General features: G+C 36.8%; 1 protein-coding gene across 13 annotated transcripts in view; it reads right to left on the reverse strand.

The window, feature by feature from the left end:
- Positions 1 to 818: 818 nt before the first annotated feature.
- The window catches only part of MBNL3 (muscleblind like splicing regulator 3), a 125,215-nt gene continuing 107,928 nt past the window's right edge, over positions 819 to 18,105 (reverse strand). For 5 of the 13 annotated variants that reach the window (XM_089324355.1, XM_089324353.1, XM_051827797.3 and 2 more), the window contains 5 exons: positions 15,568 to 15,718; positions 13,240 to 13,275; positions 10,795 to 10,889; positions 9,821 to 9,894; positions 7,561 to 8,038 (listed from right to left, as the gene is read on the reverse strand). In XM_089324355.1, the coding sequence (XP_089180481.1) occupies positions 9,838 to 9,894; positions 10,795 to 10,889; positions 13,240 to 13,275; positions 15,568 to 15,718 (339 nt within the window). In that variant the 3' untranslated portion in view covers positions 7,561 to 8,038; positions 9,821 to 9,837. Of the gene's footprint in view, positions 8,039 to 9,820; positions 9,895 to 10,794; positions 10,890 to 13,239; positions 13,276 to 15,567; positions 15,719 to 18,105 lie in introns of all 13 variants that reach the window. The other 8 variants (XM_051827795.3, XM_070067369.1, XM_051827796.3 and 5 more) reach the window with 5 other exon arrangements.

The following is an 18,105-nucleotide window of genomic DNA, read 5'->3' on the forward strand; positions in this document are numbered from 1 at the left end:
TTACAATAAAGTAGGGCGCAATCAGCAAGAGAGCTCCGTATGGTACAGCTGATACTAGGGAAAGACTCTCTCCTTCCTGATCCTCCTCACTGTCATAGACACGTGAACAATACTCTGCTGCAACCTCTGACCCAAACTCTCTTCCCAGTGGCCCAGTCTTCTAGTGGCCCAATTATGGAAGGGTGGTCAACGCAGAGTTCCTGATTAGTGTTTTTGAAGTGTTATAGAACAAAGTATTACCAAGTTGCATTTGCTGCTTTCAATAACAAAAATGATTAGCCTTTCATTCCCACACCATTTGTAGATGATCATTTTAGGTGAGAGAGAACATTTTAATTCATGCATCTCATTGTTAAGAAACTGTTGCTGCCCATGTTGAAAAGGATGAAATGAACAACACTTGTTTCATGTATTATACTGAAGGTGCAGCCTACAAATGAATAACTGGGACATACAAACTTCTAATAATGTATCTGAGAATATGCCTTAGAATTTCTGAGGCACAATAGAAACCAGTAAGCATTATCTCAAAATTCTTATTTTCTTTTACTAAAATACATGTGTCTATCTTTTGTTCCTCTTATAGCAATAATACATTTAACACAATGGATGTATTATCTATATAATTCAAAACACTGAAGGTATATCTGGAAATAAATTTACTCTATGTATTAAATAAAACATTGAAACAAATCATAGATTGAAATTTTATATTAGAATTACTAACCATTACTAACCATTGATATACTAGGATGTAAATAGCTTCTAAGTGAACTCCTAATGTGTGAATATGGATTCATAAAAAAAGACATAACAAGGAAGTTTACATACTTTATTAAAATAACAAGAAAAGAAGTAAGTAGCATACTAAAATGAGTTGCATAATGCACACTTCTAAATACAAACAAGCATTAAAGCACAATAACTTGGAAAAAAGCAAAAAAAATCAAAGCATCTGCAGTTGAGAGAATGAGCATTTTGGAGGCAGTTTATATTCATAAAATATTCTGATCATTATTTAAATTAGTAATTTTGCAAAAGCCCAATCATGTTCTTATTATAGGTATTTTTAAGTTACCATTTTTGGGCCCCAAATATGTGCTCTCATTTTCTACATTATTCTGAATTGTTGTTATATGAATTCATAAAGTTAGCCCTTAAAAATTCTATACGTAGCATTATACTTTTTTTTAAAAAAATCTTAATTTAAATGTAATTTGGGAGAATGAGGACAAATGGCTTATTTGCTGATAATCAAAGCAGCAACAATATCATGGTCACATCATTCTCTCAACTGTTAGAAACAAAAGACATAGCAACAAAATAATTTGGTTTCCATCACTAACAAATAGCCACTGTATACAAAATAAAGCTTCGGAACCATGCATTCTAGGATAGATAAATCTTTATGCTATGTGTTTTGGGAGAAAAAAAGCTGACTGAAAGTTTGGTTGATTTTATATCTTGTTACAGAGGTATTTTTAAGATGAATAGCAAGGATTTTTGTAGTATTTGCAAAGAGTGGTGACTTATTTCATATTTCATTTCACTTATTTCATAGTGATACTTTCTCTTTTAGGTTTATGATATTGAGGATGGGTTCTATTTAAAGATGAAATTTCTCTATTTCTCTGGAATTGGAATAACCTGGTTTTTTGAGTATTAATGAGTAATTCTCTTAGAAGCAAGGACAAGTTGGGGGTTTGAAGTCTATGAAATAGTTAAACTAAATTCTTTCCTGGGCTTAATAATGGAGTTTAGTTTTTGGTCTTATTTATAGCCATTTGTCATATTTCATTCCCTAAATTGTTTTGTCCATTTATATATAGCCACTGTGCTTAAGCTCCAAAGAGTGTGCCCCAGTGGCCTGATGCACATTTCACCAACAATTCCCTGGAAAGCTTTTGTGATGCTTCTAGCATCATTCCTACAATCTTAGAGATAATTCTTCCTGACTTGGGCTCTCATCTCTCTATTAATTTTATGAAAATATATTCTTGTTGTCTTTTGCATTCACAAGGTGATGTTAACATAGGAACATGGGTTAAAGTGGAAATTTATGATGGGGATAAGGCTGAAGTTGTTGCTCCTACTTACGAAATGGATAAGTGGTTAAATATCATCAATGGAAATGCTGGTCAGATTGTCAGGCTGTTGTCGTATGACTAAGTCTAAAGGACTACAGACTTGGGATGGGAGGGGCAGAAATTTCTAGCCAACTGGCCCTGAGATAATGGGTAACTGTAAGGCTTGGATTGCTTTCTGGCTTTGGCTTCTTTTTCTGTCTCTGAAGTGAGAGCTATTAAAATGGGTAACAATCACCCAATACCAACTCCTTCAACCTCAGGATGATCTCCTACTCCAGGGCAAGAGCTACAGCCCAAAGATGTGAAGGACTCAAAGTCCGAGTGACGAGACATCCCTTAATCCTTCTAAACCCCACCTTTTCTAGGCCTCGTTGCCTTGGGGCATCAGGAAGTTGAATGGCTATCTGTAGGTGGTGTGGGAGCTGACACTGGCAGAGTTCAGCTGATTGAAACATTGTCTTCCAGCTCCTGTGTTAAGTAAGATTTGGGCTGGTTCTGTTATATTTAGTCAAAACCAAGGGGTGGGAGGCTGAAGTGGCACAGTACAGTACTTTGTAATCTGGCAAAGGTAGGTCAGAAAACAGCTTCCACTGAACAGGCATAATGCAAATAAAACTATTTATAAAGTTGTGCCAGGAGCATCTTTTCCTTTGCTGCAGGGAATAAAAGACTCGACTGCTGCCCATACTTAATTCTTAAATGAAATCTTTCAATAGTTGTCAATTTGGTTTGTGGTTCTGGATCTCTGGTTCACCTTAGAAATCTGATTGTCACTTAAATACATAGTAAGTGATATATAGATGAACTGATAATTTGCTGTGAATAATGAAATCTGATTCGATCACAATGGGAATATGTACCTTGTATCTTACAGGATATGTCACTATCATTACTGGTGTGTGTGTGTTCATGTGGTTTTGGTGAGGATTAATTTAAAAAACAATCTTTGCTAGTGGTCCTGCTGAAAGGTGAAGTACTTCTGCTCTTGTTCAGAGCTCTTAGCTGACCTTGACCTTTAACTGGTACCAGTCTTCCCTTTTGGTGTACTACAGTGGACTAAAAAGCCTCCACACCAGCAAAGCAACATCATGCTTTTGGTTAGTCTTCTAGAAAACACCCTCCTTCTCAAAGCCTTAGAAACAACTCTCTCTTACTAACTTTCCCACTATTATCACAGACTTCTTATATTTAAAAAAAGCTGCAAGGATTGTTTTCATGGACTATGTACATAAGTGCAAAAAAGGTGTGTCTCACACATTCGCACCCTAACTGAGACAATCAGTTAACTGCAGCATATGTCTCTTAAACACTGTTAAGGGGTCATTCCACAGTATCTTTATGTGTGGTTTTACAAGTAAGAACTAATTTCATAATATGCTTGAGTTATGCTTTAATCTTCATATAGAAATACATGTGCATATCATTCTAGGAAACCACTTCTGCAGCTAGAACTATGCTATTTATGTAAGATAATTTTGAATAAATAAAGTTATGAGAAAAAAAAGACCAGTTAATGTATCATAAATGCAATGACCGTGTTTTCAAGTCTAAATACTGTAGAATAACCCTATCCACACAACAAGTTCTACAAACTATAAAGCCTGACTCTAGAATCCACATGTTGTAAACTTTTTTAACCAAAAAGTCACACAAGGATACAAATTCAGCTTTCACATAGGATTTTGGGATCTAAAAGAGAGAATCAATCACAAAAATCTCTTTTCTGAATTTTGCACTGTATCTTCTACATGCTCATACTGTCACAAACCACAAAGAGTTTACAAGTAAAATTTTCACGCACATACACACAGAATTTCTAAAGGTAGCCATGTTGTAGTTTTGTTGCCAAAGCAACAACTAAATATAATTAACAATTACTATTTGTATATAAAGTGAAAAGTGTCCTTAAACTGTGAACTGTAAAGAATAGTTATGGACTACAGTTTGTCAATTTGGAACCTATGTAGGCAAGCTGAATACGTGGAGTCAAAACTTAAATTTTCTCTAATTCTCCTTCAAAATGCAACTCATTAGTTACGTAGAGATATAAAAATGTAATGAAATAAAAACCCTAAAAACTAACAAAGAAAAGACAGAAAACAGGGCACCAATCAGCCACTTGGTGCTCAGAACCTACATTTGCAGTTATCTTGACAGTTTGATTAGGCTATCAACTAAATTTGCAAAGAAGTCCTTATACTCTTCTACATGCTATTTGTTTTACTGCCTTAGGCAGACACTGGTAAAGGTAGGCCACTATCTTACTAAAGGTATCCATCCAAACTGAGAACTCAGATTTCCCTCATAAAATTTGCTTTCTATGGATGTGAAATATAGGAGAGAGAAAAAGAATGAAGATTCCAGTTTCTATTTCTATTGTGTGTGCCACCAAGTGGCTTACTGACTGAAAGAACTCAGAACTCAAGGCTGCATTTTATCCAAGAGCATCCTCATCTGCACTCTCCAACAGGGGAAAGAAAGAAGCAAAAAACATTCCAAATAGCACAGGAGCCTTCTCTCTTACTTAGCAAAAATGTAACGTAAATGCTGTTCCTTATTCAGACTTCACTGTGCTTACTGCTCAGGCCACTGAAAACAGATTCAAGTTGTAAAGATTAATTTCACTTGGTTCCCGCTCATGGCAGGAAGGAGGTACTTGCTTTTTCCCAATTGGAGAGCAGCTGAGGTGAGGCCTCCCATTAATGAACACAGCCTAGCGGTGTAGGACAACACTTTCGGCAAGATCAAAGTGCTTTCGCATGTTCAAAAACAGATGGAGAAGGTGGATGGAGTAGTGAGAAGAGAGCTTTCCACATCACAAGTGACTACAAATTAAAGACTCTAATCTAGAAAAGTGAAATGAAATGGAACAGCTGGTTGTTGAATCATGCTCCAATTGCAAAAGTAAATACTGTATTTAAATAGCAATTTTATGAATCCATTTATTTTAATCTTAATCCCTCTTTAAAATATACTTATGGTCACATAGTATTCTTTTATTAATTGATACTACTAAAACCTTCTTAAAAGATAATTTTTAGATTATTTTCTCTGTATACCTGACCCGTTTTATCCACATTTCAGTGCTCTTGCATACTTTGCAAAAGACTGAGAGAAATGGCCAAAAACAATAGTTTTGGATAAATAAAAATAGAGCCCCTTGTAAAATACAAAGCTTATAAAATGTTAACTAGGAATCACAAGTGGTTAGAATTTTATATATACAAGTCATCTAGTAAATTTTTGTTTAGAGTCACTGATTAGTTTTGTGACTTGTCTTTTTAACTGGGAATTTATAGTCTAATGACTTATTTTTCTCTTTTCTTGAACAAAGATAATATGAATAAGTCATTGCACAAGTAATTAAAAGAGTGCTATCTTAAAATTGCATTTTTAATCTGTTGAATTAGATTAAAACTTTAGGGCTTTGAATGTTGTTCCTTTAAATTCATTTACAAAACAACTCTTTAAATGCCGACAATACAGAAAATTGTGGCACCAAAAATACAAACCCTGAACATCTTTCACTGAAACTTTTACTAAAAATAAGTCATTATCATTTTACAGTGCTTCAAGCAACATGAAAACAGTTGAACTCTGGGTTTATTGTCTATGTTTAAAAAGTTAAATGAGATAGTATGTTGCATCAAAATGTCAAAGTACACAAAATCCATTTTGCCCAAAATACGTTCCTATCTCCACTAAGGAATATACATCTAGACAAGCTAACTACCGTTTATTGAGATTCAGATTGCCAATTGTGATCAGGAGGATATCAACTACCAGAGAGAGAATTTTGCTCTTATGTGTTTTGAACCAAACTAATCTGCTTTGGGTTAAAGTTTCACATGTTCTAAATCAGACACAAGGTGGAAAGGAGGAACGATTTGGGAGTCAGGATTGACAGTTCCGGGTTCCATGATGGCTACACAGCCTTGGGCAAGTCACAGGCCCTGGACCTCAATTCCATCAGTTGTGAAAAGATCTCAGCCAACTCCATTCTTTTGTCATTTCAAAACACTGCTGGCTGGTTTAAGGTATGCTAAATCAGGTTTTCTCTTTGCTTGTCATTTTCATGAAGGAAGAAAACAACAAGTTCATTTTAAAATTGTGTTTTTCTCAAAACTGTTGAATTTGATCAAAACCTGAGGGCTTTGAGGTTTTTCTTCTCTTTAATTTACAAAGCAACTTTTAAAATGCCAACAATGTAGAAAATTGTGGCACCAAAAATACAATATATAAAATCTGATGTTTTTATACATTCTCATGGGTGCATAAAATCTATCTAAGCTGATCTAAAATAATCATGTTCCCATGACTCTATAGTAGTAATGTTAGTAAGTAGCTGGGTAGAGTGGAAGAGGTTTGCCACATACCACAGGAAACAATGAGTTACAATATTACTTGGTTGCAAAATTATTTCCCAAGTATTAGTAGTTTGAATTCATCTCAAGTCTGTGGAGTATTGCCATTCTATGTCATCCAAAGGGCACTAAAAACCTCTCTATTACATAAAGGCAAACAAATTCAAACCAACAGGCTTGGCTGTAATGCAAGAGACTAGGGATAATGGTGCTCATCATGTATCATGGGGGCTTACAACAAAACGGGAAACTCAAACTGATGCTGAAGACAGCTGAGGCCATCTTTCCTAGTTCTTTGGAACAAATCAAAGAAAGATGCCCAATGCCACCCTGCCTTCTGTTCCTGCCATTTCTCCAAATTTGTACTCAGGCTTCCTCTGTGATCAATAGAGAAGATTGTCCATTTGAGGAGGAAAGGCCTTATTTGGAACCAATTTGCTTTCACCATTACTGACTTTTGCTAGATTGTGTCTTATTATTTAAAGAGTGGTCTAAACAGAGCAGGAGTCATTTGCATTGGGAAAATGGCACTAGCATAAAAGGTTACCCTGCGATGGTTTTACATACTTCTTTCCAGTATGTTAAAACCATCTCCACACCCTTCTCCCTGTGTTTGACTTATAACCTGTAATTTTCATACCTTTAAGCCCCCAAGTACCAGTTTCTCAGCTGAAGATGACAAATGGCTCAGTTTTAGACATTCAACCTAGAAGATTCTTGAGCCATAAAAATGGTAACTTTACATAATTTTTCAATTTAAATTTTAAATTTAAATGCTGAGAAAGTCATTAAAAGGTAAATTCTTGTTGTTCACACTATTCAAGAGGAGTGAACTAGGGGTTAATTATTAAGAAGTAATTATTTCTTTCTCAAAAAAATTCAGCAATTTGATTGCATTATGCAAGGTCAGATCTGCAGGAGCAAATTACCCACATGCATGTTTATGGACTAGTTATATTCTGAAGAGAGAGCATATTCACATGAATTCACTGTCATATTTTTCAACCACATATATGTCTCTCCCCCACTAATAACATTGTAGTTGAAATGAAACACCACACATACAAAACACTACAGTAGGTAAAAAACCTAACACCACACAATACAACAATGAGGAAAATGATGCTGTTTATATTTGTTAAATCCTAAATCAACCCAATAGATGATCATGTAAACAAAACAATAAGGTAACACTTCAAAAACAGAGGAACATTTATCCACCAAGAATGTACAGTAAGCATACAGTTCACTGTAGAAATTCACTTAGCATAAAGGTTATTGGAAAGTCGCAAAGAATAACATAGCAAGTTACAAAATTCCATGGTCATGTTCTACCTGATAATTCAAATAAGACAGATGGTAGTTATTAGTTTTCTACTCTTGTTTTTAACATCCCCATTGATTTTTTAATGCTTTATTTTAGTGAATTTGTTGGCTGGTATGTTTGCTTTGCTTAATATATCGACTGCACCATGCTTATAGTTGTGTTGGTAGAAGAGGACATTTGAGAGCATATATAGAAAGGCCATATGGAGGTTCTCATGGAGAGATTCCGATACTCCATAACTCTGCTGTTCAGAATTTCAACTGAAATGGAAAAAAAGAAAGAGTGAGAAACATTGAAGGGTTATTGAACTAGGAGTCAGGAGACTGTGGTCCTTGTTCCGGTCTTGTGAACAAACTTAAGGCAAGATATTTCCCACTCTGAATTTCAGACTCGACCTCTGTGAAAAGGGGACTGTTGGCAATGTCCACTGCATGCCGTACGGCTATGACAGTCTATGGGAAGTTCCAACAGAGTACTAATTTTGGGAACTGCCCAGAGTTAATAGAGGTGCACTCCATTATTTCAAGCATCACCTATACATTGCCAAAATTTACTGCTGGTCATCCACCCAGCTGTCTACCTCCTTCAACAGGCATATATTGAGAAAATGTTCAATACCAAACATTTTGAAACACACAAATATTAAATAAACTTTAATCTTTTTATCAGAATGTTTTAGAACCATGCAGAAAAACCCAAGTGTGAAATCTTGGTATTTATAGCATTGTATGAAATTACATTCTTGACCTTTAGAGAAATTTTCAATACAAATTACATTACTGAAGTAATTATGGTTTGCCAAACACCTCTACATTTTCTAATGGGATCAAGGAAAGAAGAATCACTCTTCCCAAACATGTTCTGTTGGGAAGTTAACTGTATTTGACAACTTTCATTTACGTTGATGTGAAACAACCCATATAATTGGTCAAGCATTGGCCAAACCTACATTCTCATGTTTGGTGCTATTTTCAAGTTGCCACTATTCCAAATGACAGCCCTGAAAACTATTACAATGTGTAGGTCTATCAGTTATTCCATATTCACTCCAAGGTATCTTTTGAAAACATTCCTTACAATTGAGGGAACCTAGTTACCTAAGGTACAGTCAGCTATTGACTGTGTCCTGAATACTTAGTGTTCTAGGCTCATGTGTCATCAGCAGGAAAGAAGGATTATCTGGAATGTAGGGAACTAGTGCATTAGGCAAAATGATTTCTGTCTCCTTCAATCAAATGACACACACTGGGTGTGAGAATTAAAACTTTCAATGACTAACATATGCAATTCAGAGTTGGTACACTTGTTTAGTTAATGCCTAGATTTAAGATACCCACAAGTCCCAAGTGGCTTTAAAAGTAACACGTTCCAAGTGAGTGATTACTCGGGTTAAGTATGTGACACTACAGGCTATCAACTATGTAAAAGGAGATCAAAAGTGAAGGGGGAAAAAGCCAACAACAAAAAGTTTTTAAAAATCACACATCTGATGAAAATAATGATGACATTATTAATTTATGTCACTCAAAATTAAAAAATGCTGGAAGAATTCTCACTTCATTGCATGGGAAGCAGCGTATCAATGCATATGCAATACAGCATATCATCCTAGCACTGTTTTCTCTAGTGTTAAAGAGGAGCATGGTGTTTACTGCCTTTAAGAGAATCATCTTAGTCAAATCCTGAAAAATTTACTCTGTTTTACTTCAGTTAAAAAATGAAGCTATAATAATGTTAAAGAATTAAAATTCCAAAGTGATCTGTACTGTTGGTTAACAAAGCATGCCTTTAATAACAGGAGAGCATCAGAATTTATAAGCTCACTGGGAAAATACAGTACCGGCTATCATCTCTAAACTTAAAAAAGGGATATTTACTCTCACACTTCAAGTTAGAGAATTTAGAATGTGTAAATGAAGCTCTATATTATAAGCAATGGTTATTAGTGAAAATATTTACCCAAGCTTGCAACAAATGCCAATTGTGTCAATAAAAGATATAGCCTATGAATATTATTTATATTAATACTTAAAGAAACTTACTGTTCTACTGGTAACTTCTACATCTGTGAAACAAACATGCTGCTATTCAGTTCATCTATTGATAATTGGGGTATCTATAGTAGTAAAAAAGATTTTAGATTAACATAGTTTCTTGAGAGAATTCTATTTTGTTAACTGCTTGGACATGGTAATCAATAATCATAAAACATTTCACATAAATAATGTGGACATATTAGCCATTTCCACTAATACTTACTTTTGCAAAGCACAGATCAGAACATGGGTTGTTCTGCTAGTGAATTAATGCCCTATGCGCTTCATGGTTATCATAGTTATAATTCAAACAGAAGTGGAACGTGCAGTCTGTTAGCATAGTTAGCACTTCAATAAGGCAAAAATGCCATAATATTAGACAATAATTTATTCTACTTCTAATTTGCCTTGTGTTTCTGCCTGGGAATCCAGAAAGCAAATGAAAATCAAAACAACACAAGCACATCTAATGTCTGTGTGAGGAGGAGTTTCTGATGTAATCACTTGGTAACGATAAGGATATCTGTGCCTTGGAAAGAAATGTGGTATCTTGCTTTCTTTCCAGTGAACCTGAAGGGAAAGGCGATGAATGTACCAAGTCAAAATTCAAACACAGTAACCAAAAATGGCAATAAAACAAAATATTTTCATCTTGACCAATGAGGAAGCATTTCAGGAATATTTAGTACAGTATATACATTTGAGGATTGGTGTGGGAGTAATAATTGGATATAGACTATAAAGGGTGTCTGGTCTTCAAGTAAAAATGAGTAAAGCTATTGATGAACCTAGAGGTGAGCAGCAAAGCACACACAGTACTCCACAATACACACAAAGCTAGAACTTCTGAATGTGATCATTGCTTAGGAAACACACAAGAATGCAGACCCATGTCTCTCACCAATCCTAAAAGCATATACTGTGCCTTACCAACACAATGTAGTTAACTAGGTCTCAACAGGTGAAATAAATGGCCAAACCTGATTGCCTGTAGGTGCTGCAGCGAAGGGAACGCTGGTGGCAGGTGCTGTTGCTGCAGACACAGTGGTAGGTGTAGCACCGTGCATCATGGGCACTTTCAGTAGGAAACCACGGAAGCAACACACGGGAGGGTGGAGCATTTATACAACCATGACATGTACGACGGAATGGGGCGTGGTAGGTATCACAGCAACAAGCCATGTGACATCATCATGATGGGAACACCAGGGCGCAACATGCAATCAGTCAGTGCCAAGCAACACAGCATGGAAGGGGGAAATTTAAAAAGAGAAAAGGGGAAAGCCAATTATAGTTACCATTAAGGAACATGGAATCATTCTTATCATTTAGTAAGTTTTTGAGCAGTATCACAATATAGTTAACTCAAAAGGCCAAATTTTTAGAACTGTTATATATGAGTACATATGGACCGAAAAACCTGATGTTACCAGTGCTATCTAGCTGAAGCTAGTTAAAGAGACAAATAACTCAATTGCATGTTCAAAAGGAGAGTAGAAATTGTGAACTGCTGTTTGGATCCACTGTCTTATGGACATCAGTGCAGCCACTAAATTTGCAGGTGCAAACAGACAGTTATGTATGTATACTTACCGGATCCACATGCAAAAAAAAAAAAAAAAAGGATTGTTCAATTTTCCAGTATGTGATAGGGGAACAGGTATGAAAAATACAGTGGTCTATGTGTGCGGAGTTTTAAGTATGCCTTTGGCAAACTCCTAGGAAAGGTTGGCTGTTTATCAAACAAATACATGAAGGAATTCATAGTAAATCTTGTCTTCACAGCAAATACTACAGCTACAATAGCTAGCAGCTGCAAAATCTCTTTCAGGATGTTTTCTCCATGTCTTTTCTAGTTTCTCTCATTCTGAAAGCCTTTTGAATGCTTTTCTAATTTCTAGCTCACTTTGGAAAGCAAACCAGGGAATTCACGTGTGAATGGCAATGTGGGAATGGCAAGCATGCATATAGAATAATTTATCATGTCTACATCCATTGAATTCAGATTTCCTGAAAGTCTACAGAGAAAGTACATGGCTGGAGAGAGGAAAAATCAGCATGGGCAATGCCATGGGAACCAGACGTGTACTCCATCCACGTGGTCATTACCAGACACTCTAGACACTCTACAGTTCTCCCTTCCACTCTTCTCCAGTTACTTGCAGCCATCCTTTATTGTCTCACAAGCCAATTCTAGAAGCACTCCTGTCTTCCCGTTGGGAGCACAGCGACTGTACAGGAAGCAGCACCACTAAAGCATGCAGTTTGCATTCCTAAGCAAGCTCTAAAGGGAACAGGACAGGGGGAGCATCCCGGAGAAGACAGGCACAAAATGTGAAGGCAGAGACACACTTCTTACACCAGAAGAATTTTGCCTAATCAGATGCATATTATGCTCTCCTTAGTATTAAGGGAAATTTTGTTAACTCCTACAGGGATCAGCCAGTCCCTCAATAACAGAGGCTTCCATGTCCAGGGTTCAGACTTTGTTGTGTTAGTGAGTGCTGCTACTACGTAGTTGTGGTTGTTATTTTGACCTTTGGTTTTATCTTAGTGAAGCCTGTTAATGCTTTTTGAGCTTGGCTATCTACTCTGGTGCACAGTAGGATGGAAGTTAAGGTAGTAGAAACTCTCTCAAAAGGCATAGGAGGAGTCAGATTGAACGAGTTGGGGAGATGGGATCATCTGTCCCTACACTTATTTGTTCCTTGTGCCCATAAGTACTATAGCAGCTGTGAACTCCTTGGTTGCATTCCTACCCTCCTCAGTTGTTAGTGAAGTACAAAATGGCTTAGAGAGGGCAAACATGTTGTGTTGGTGGCTAAGTAAAGGATCTGTGTGTGACTGGTTGCTTACAATCACGTAATTGTCTTAGAGTCCATTTGAAATGATTCCCCTGTGCCTAGTTTTTGTGTAGACAACGCTTCATCCTACAACACATCAGAATTCATCACAGAACACTGCAGAGTGCACTAGCTTTGCTCAACTCAGCCTTTCTCCACATGTGAGTGTTGAATGGTTTAGGTTGCATGAATTTGGAGAAAAGAAACTGTTTACCTGTACTTCCAAAATTATACCTTTGAAATATTTTACTCTTTTTTAAAAGAACAGATGTAAAGTGAAGAACCAAAATGCTCAGTCTGGCTTAGTAAAGAAACATTTAAAAATATTTTAGTTGCTAGTTTTAGCACACAAATATGGCACAAATGTCAGGCTCAGTATTTGGCCACAGTGGCAACCAACCAGGACTTGAGAAAGTAGGATTATTTTGATTCCACAAAGAGAAGAAACATAAAGCTCCATATGAAATGTTAAATATCCAGAAAAAGTTCAGCTACATCATCCAGTCATTCATTTTTTGTCATGGTAAAAATAGAACAATTTTTCAGACTTGAAGAAGTAAAGAATTTTTGTACAAAACCTACCAATATTTGAAGTGGGTGCCATGCACAGTATTGGCCCTGTACACCATGCAGAAAAGCGTGGAAAGTAAAGAAAAGAGATATTTCATTATCAAAGCTTACTGACAGAGATAAATTTTAAATAGAAAGATAATTTCTTGGCAATATCAATTAATCAGTACATGCAAACCCAGTCATCTCCCATGCTTACAAATTCAGATTAGCTTTAAAATCTCAAATTCAGGTACTGAAACTTAATTCTTGGATTCTTAGGTACAAAAGGAATGATCTCACTGAAATTACCTATTTATTTTGGACATACACATCCTAAATAGTTTTTTATCACAAAAATAATATTTATTACACATATTTCTTTCAAAATTATGCTCCAGGATCTACTATCTGGTGGCCATATTTCTATTTAGAGCATTAATGTATTAAAACTGCCTTCTCCACCTCATTGCTACTGAGGACTTGACTGTGAAGATACACATTACAATGATTTTTCCATTAAAAGGGCGCTCTCAGTTGGACAGATTTGGTTTTGCTCTTAACAAAGAGGAAGAGGTCTTTCTGATATTTTGGCTCTGAAGTCTAGATTTCCCTTTGGCCAACTATGGCAAAGAAAATGTAACTTTTAAATGAAGTAACTGTAGGATTTTAAAAACTTAAATTGAACATCATGCATTTTATCATGTTCATTCACCTTGGCTAGACTTCCTGGGCTACTGAATTTGTTCCATAGCTATAAGAAGTATAGCTGGAAGGCAGCGGCTGAAAATGGAGTGATTTAATGTGGAAATAAATTACCGCATTTTTTGAAAAAAGAAAAAGGCCAGAAATAAAGTCACTTCAATCAAAATGGTTTTCACTGCTACTGCAGAAATTATGTTCTTTTTTTTGAAGGTTTAGAGGAAAAGTCCTAAATTGTTAGCTATCAATGGTTAGTTTTAAGAAGTGATGTTAATATGTACTAAGGAATTACATTTCCCTGGCAGAAACTATGATAAAAATGTGTGAAAAAAGTATAAGTAATATTTTTCATTTATTTGAGAGGTAGGGAGGGAGGGAGGGAGGGGGAAGAGAGAGAGAGAGATATCTCTTGTGCTGGTTCACTCCGGAAATGCATGAAATCATGGGGACTGGGCTGGCTGAAGGGAGCTGGGAACTCAATCCAGGTCTACCACGTAGCTGCCAGGAACTCAATCACTTCAGCCATCACTGTGGTATCCCTGGGGCTGCACTAGCTGAAGCTGGTGTCGGGAGCTAGAGCTGAGTTTTGAAAGCAGATACTCTGGTATTGGACACGGGTAACTCTGCTAATAGGCTAAATGCCCACTTTCAAGACCATAATTTAAATGATGTCATAAAGAACTACTTCAATCTTTAATTAAAGACCGGGTTTTTTATGGATTCTTTTCAAATTAATCAGTTTATTAGTATACTAATTAACTGATGGGTTTTTTTCAAACTCAGGTATACAATGCTATGTGTTTGGTGTGTTTAATTAACAAAGCTTTTTGAATTAATATTTAAAACCTAAGTCATTTTCATTTACTAATAGTTAACAAAATGGAGCCTTTAGCATTTTAACAATGCACTACTCACAGTGGTTAGTATTTTCAATTTATTTCTAGCAGTCTGTATGCTCATTCTTAAAGTAATGACCACTGGAAGAAATTTATTTCCCTGCACATATATTTATTTGAACAAAATTCTGATTTAAATTTTTCTATTCAACTTGGTATAAAACTGTCATAATATTAAACACAGTTGAATGCAGGAGGTAACCTAAAATATGCTGTAAAGCATAAGAAAATATTTTGCTATAGTTTCAAGTTGCTATGTTTTTATGTTACATTATGTTCAAGAGTTGGAGGCCAAAACCGTCTGTTTTAAATATACTATGCTATTCCCTAAATGTATGTATGGGTAAGCTACTATAGCCACCTTTAGTATATTAAGGATACATGGGGTATAGATTTTTTCAACACTTAAGGGAAGTTATTAATTTGTTTTACTGCAGACTATGTCTGTGAAAATGATACCTAAGAATCAAGAAATTAGTTTAAGACTTAACCAAGCAAATCAATCATAAGAAGCAAAAATATAAGAACTGCTAAAAAGAAAAATGTGAATACTTTCTCCCAATTTGATTTCAAACATTAAATTTCAAGAATCACAGAAAAACAGGTCGTTCTAGATACTAGTAGATCAAGCATGCTTGCCTTGTTTTATTTCTAATCAAAATACATGTCGACAGTCCTCCCAGCAAAACTCTTTGGAAGCTGCTTTGCATTGTACACATTCACAATATCATTAAACTCGCCATGCCCAGAGCTGTGTTCTCACCTGCAGGGATATATGCCTGCTGCGGGAGCTGCAGGTTACCCACAGCCTGCTGGCAGTGGTAAACACTTGGATTGAAGACTGGAGTGGCACCATTGGTCTTCTCAAGTGCCAATCTCTTTGGTATCAGTTGAATTGCACCAGGCTGAAGGGCCTGTGGGGGAGAGATGGGTTAATCACTAGTACCACAGAAAGCAAATAAAATAAAATAAAATAAAATAAGAAAGAAAGATATATAGAGAGAAAAAGAAAAAAACCATTCAAACAAGCAACAGCTCTAGAAGGTATGGCCAGGGAATCCTCTACACCGGCATTCCTTTGAGCAAGGCATTCAACAAGCAATGGGCTCACAGCATAGAAACCAACTGTACAGATTAATGTTTAACTAGATGAGTAGTTAACCCTAAACAGAAAATTAAAATACAGGGGAAAAAAAGTTTTTCAACTTCACTAATTTAGACCTTTTTAAGGCATGATGTGACACAAAGCTATTATAGCAAATCATAATTACAAACTGACACCTGAGGGATGTTCACCCATGAATCCTTCAAAGTGAAATTAGCAGAAACAACAGCTAGAGCAGGAAAGAGGTTTCCACCAGTTATAACTGTAATACGAATGTAGGCGATTGAGGTACGTGGGTGATAAAACCCAAAACACATGCTGGTGGACTATCACAGTCTCCAGCCCCATAACCCAGATCCAACTTATACACAGACTTCAGGTTCAGGGCCTCCAATGCCTAATTCTCATGTACGGAAAATGCCAATGAAGCATTTCTCCCCCACTGCCTATCTCACCCAAGTACCAAACAGTTAGCAAAATGTATTCACTTCTCATGTATGGAGGTTTCCTGGGCATTTCAGTGTGTGCCATTTGCTTTAAGTCCTCATAAAGCTAAATTCTAAAATCCATTAGCATTTGTAAACCCTCCATTCACATCTATGGTTGCTTGAAAATCCCACTGTTCTTCTAATTCTCAAACATGGCCCTGAATCAGATTTGTTGGAGAACCTTAATATTATTTTATGTTTTTTTTTTTTTTTTAATATTGGAGACGTAGAGAGCTAGAGAGCTCCCATCTGCTGATTCGCTCCCAAAATGCTCACAACAGCTAGGACTGAAGCCAGGGAATCAAGAGCTGGAATTGAAGTACTTGAGCCATCACGGTTGCCTCCCAGCATGCTCACTGGTGGGAATTTGGAGTCAGGCGCCGGGGCAAGGACTCAAACCCAGGCACTCAGAGGTAGGATGCGAGTGTCTTAACTGCTAGGCCAAATGCTATGCTATCCCTACTTTACATCTTTTTTTTTTTTTTCTCAGCAAGTTGCACATTACTTTAAAAATATATCCCATCGGCCGGCACCGCGGCTCACTAGGCTAATCCTCCGCCTGTGGCACCGCACACCGGCTTCTAGTCCCGGTCAGGGCGCCGGATTCTGTCTCAGTTGCCCCTCTTCCAGGCCAGCTCTCTGCTGTGGCCCGGGAGTGCAGTGGAGGATGGTAAAGTGCTTGGGCCCTGCACCCTACGGGAGACCAGGAGAAGCACCTGGCTCCTGCCACTGGATCAGCGCGATGCACCAGCCGCAGCACCGGCTGCAGCGGCCATTGGGGGGGTGAACCAACGGCAAAGGAAGACCTTTCTCTCTGTCTCTCTCTCTCACTGTCCACTCTGCCTGTCAAAAAAAAATTTTTTATACCATCAACAACAATCAGGTATGTTCCAAATTCTTAAGGAGACAGGAACACTTGTTCTGATTGAGTAGCCTTTCTGGTGCAAAAAAAGGGTCTTGCCATGACCTCCTTACTCCTATGGATAATGAAGACCTTAAACCTCTTCTTAAAGCCGTTGTTTACTTAGACTTACCTCAAACAAATTCCTATGGGCTAATCTGATCTTACCATTAAGACCTGCTCTGATCAGTTACTCAGAAAGGAATTTTATATTGATGTTCACAATACCAATCGCATGCCCACTGTATGAGGGTACTTCAAAAAGCTCATGGAAAGTTGCATTAAAAAGATGAGTTGAAATCTTTATATAGTTTTTTCATAACATGCATTTTCCATGAGCTCTTTGAAGACCCCTTATAATATTTATCCATCTAAGTGGAAATCTGAGTACACATTTTACCAAACACATACAGATCATCAGAAATGAGCAGGTACATGGGAAGGCCCCATGCCTGAGTGCAGGTTCGAGTGCATATGGCACAAGCAAGCCATTCCTTGTACATCCCCTGTGCACGAGATTGTTTATTTTTAATAGAGCAACTGTACTCAAGTATTTTAATAGGCCCATGCCATTTCTGAATTCTATGCAACCAGTCTAAGTCATCAAAAATTGAAGGCTTAAATTCTGCAATGAACATTCTGGATCCTTTACTCTTTTCGTACATTAAAATTCCCCTCTTCAGATACATTAATGAAAAAAAAAACATGCATTAGCCAAGTGTGTTGTCCAGATCAAAGGAAAGAGTAAGTTCTACTTTGGTGCTCTCATTCTTCACAAAGTAATGGGTTCCATTCTGAAAGAACAGA

Source organism: Oryctolagus cuniculus, chromosome X, assembly GCF_051225735.1.
Source record: "Oryctolagus cuniculus isolate XC-2025 breed Fujian yellow rabbit chromosome X, ASM5122573v1, whole genome shotgun sequence".
Taxonomy (NCBI): Eukaryota; Metazoa; Chordata; class Mammalia; order Lagomorpha; family Leporidae; genus Oryctolagus; species Oryctolagus cuniculus.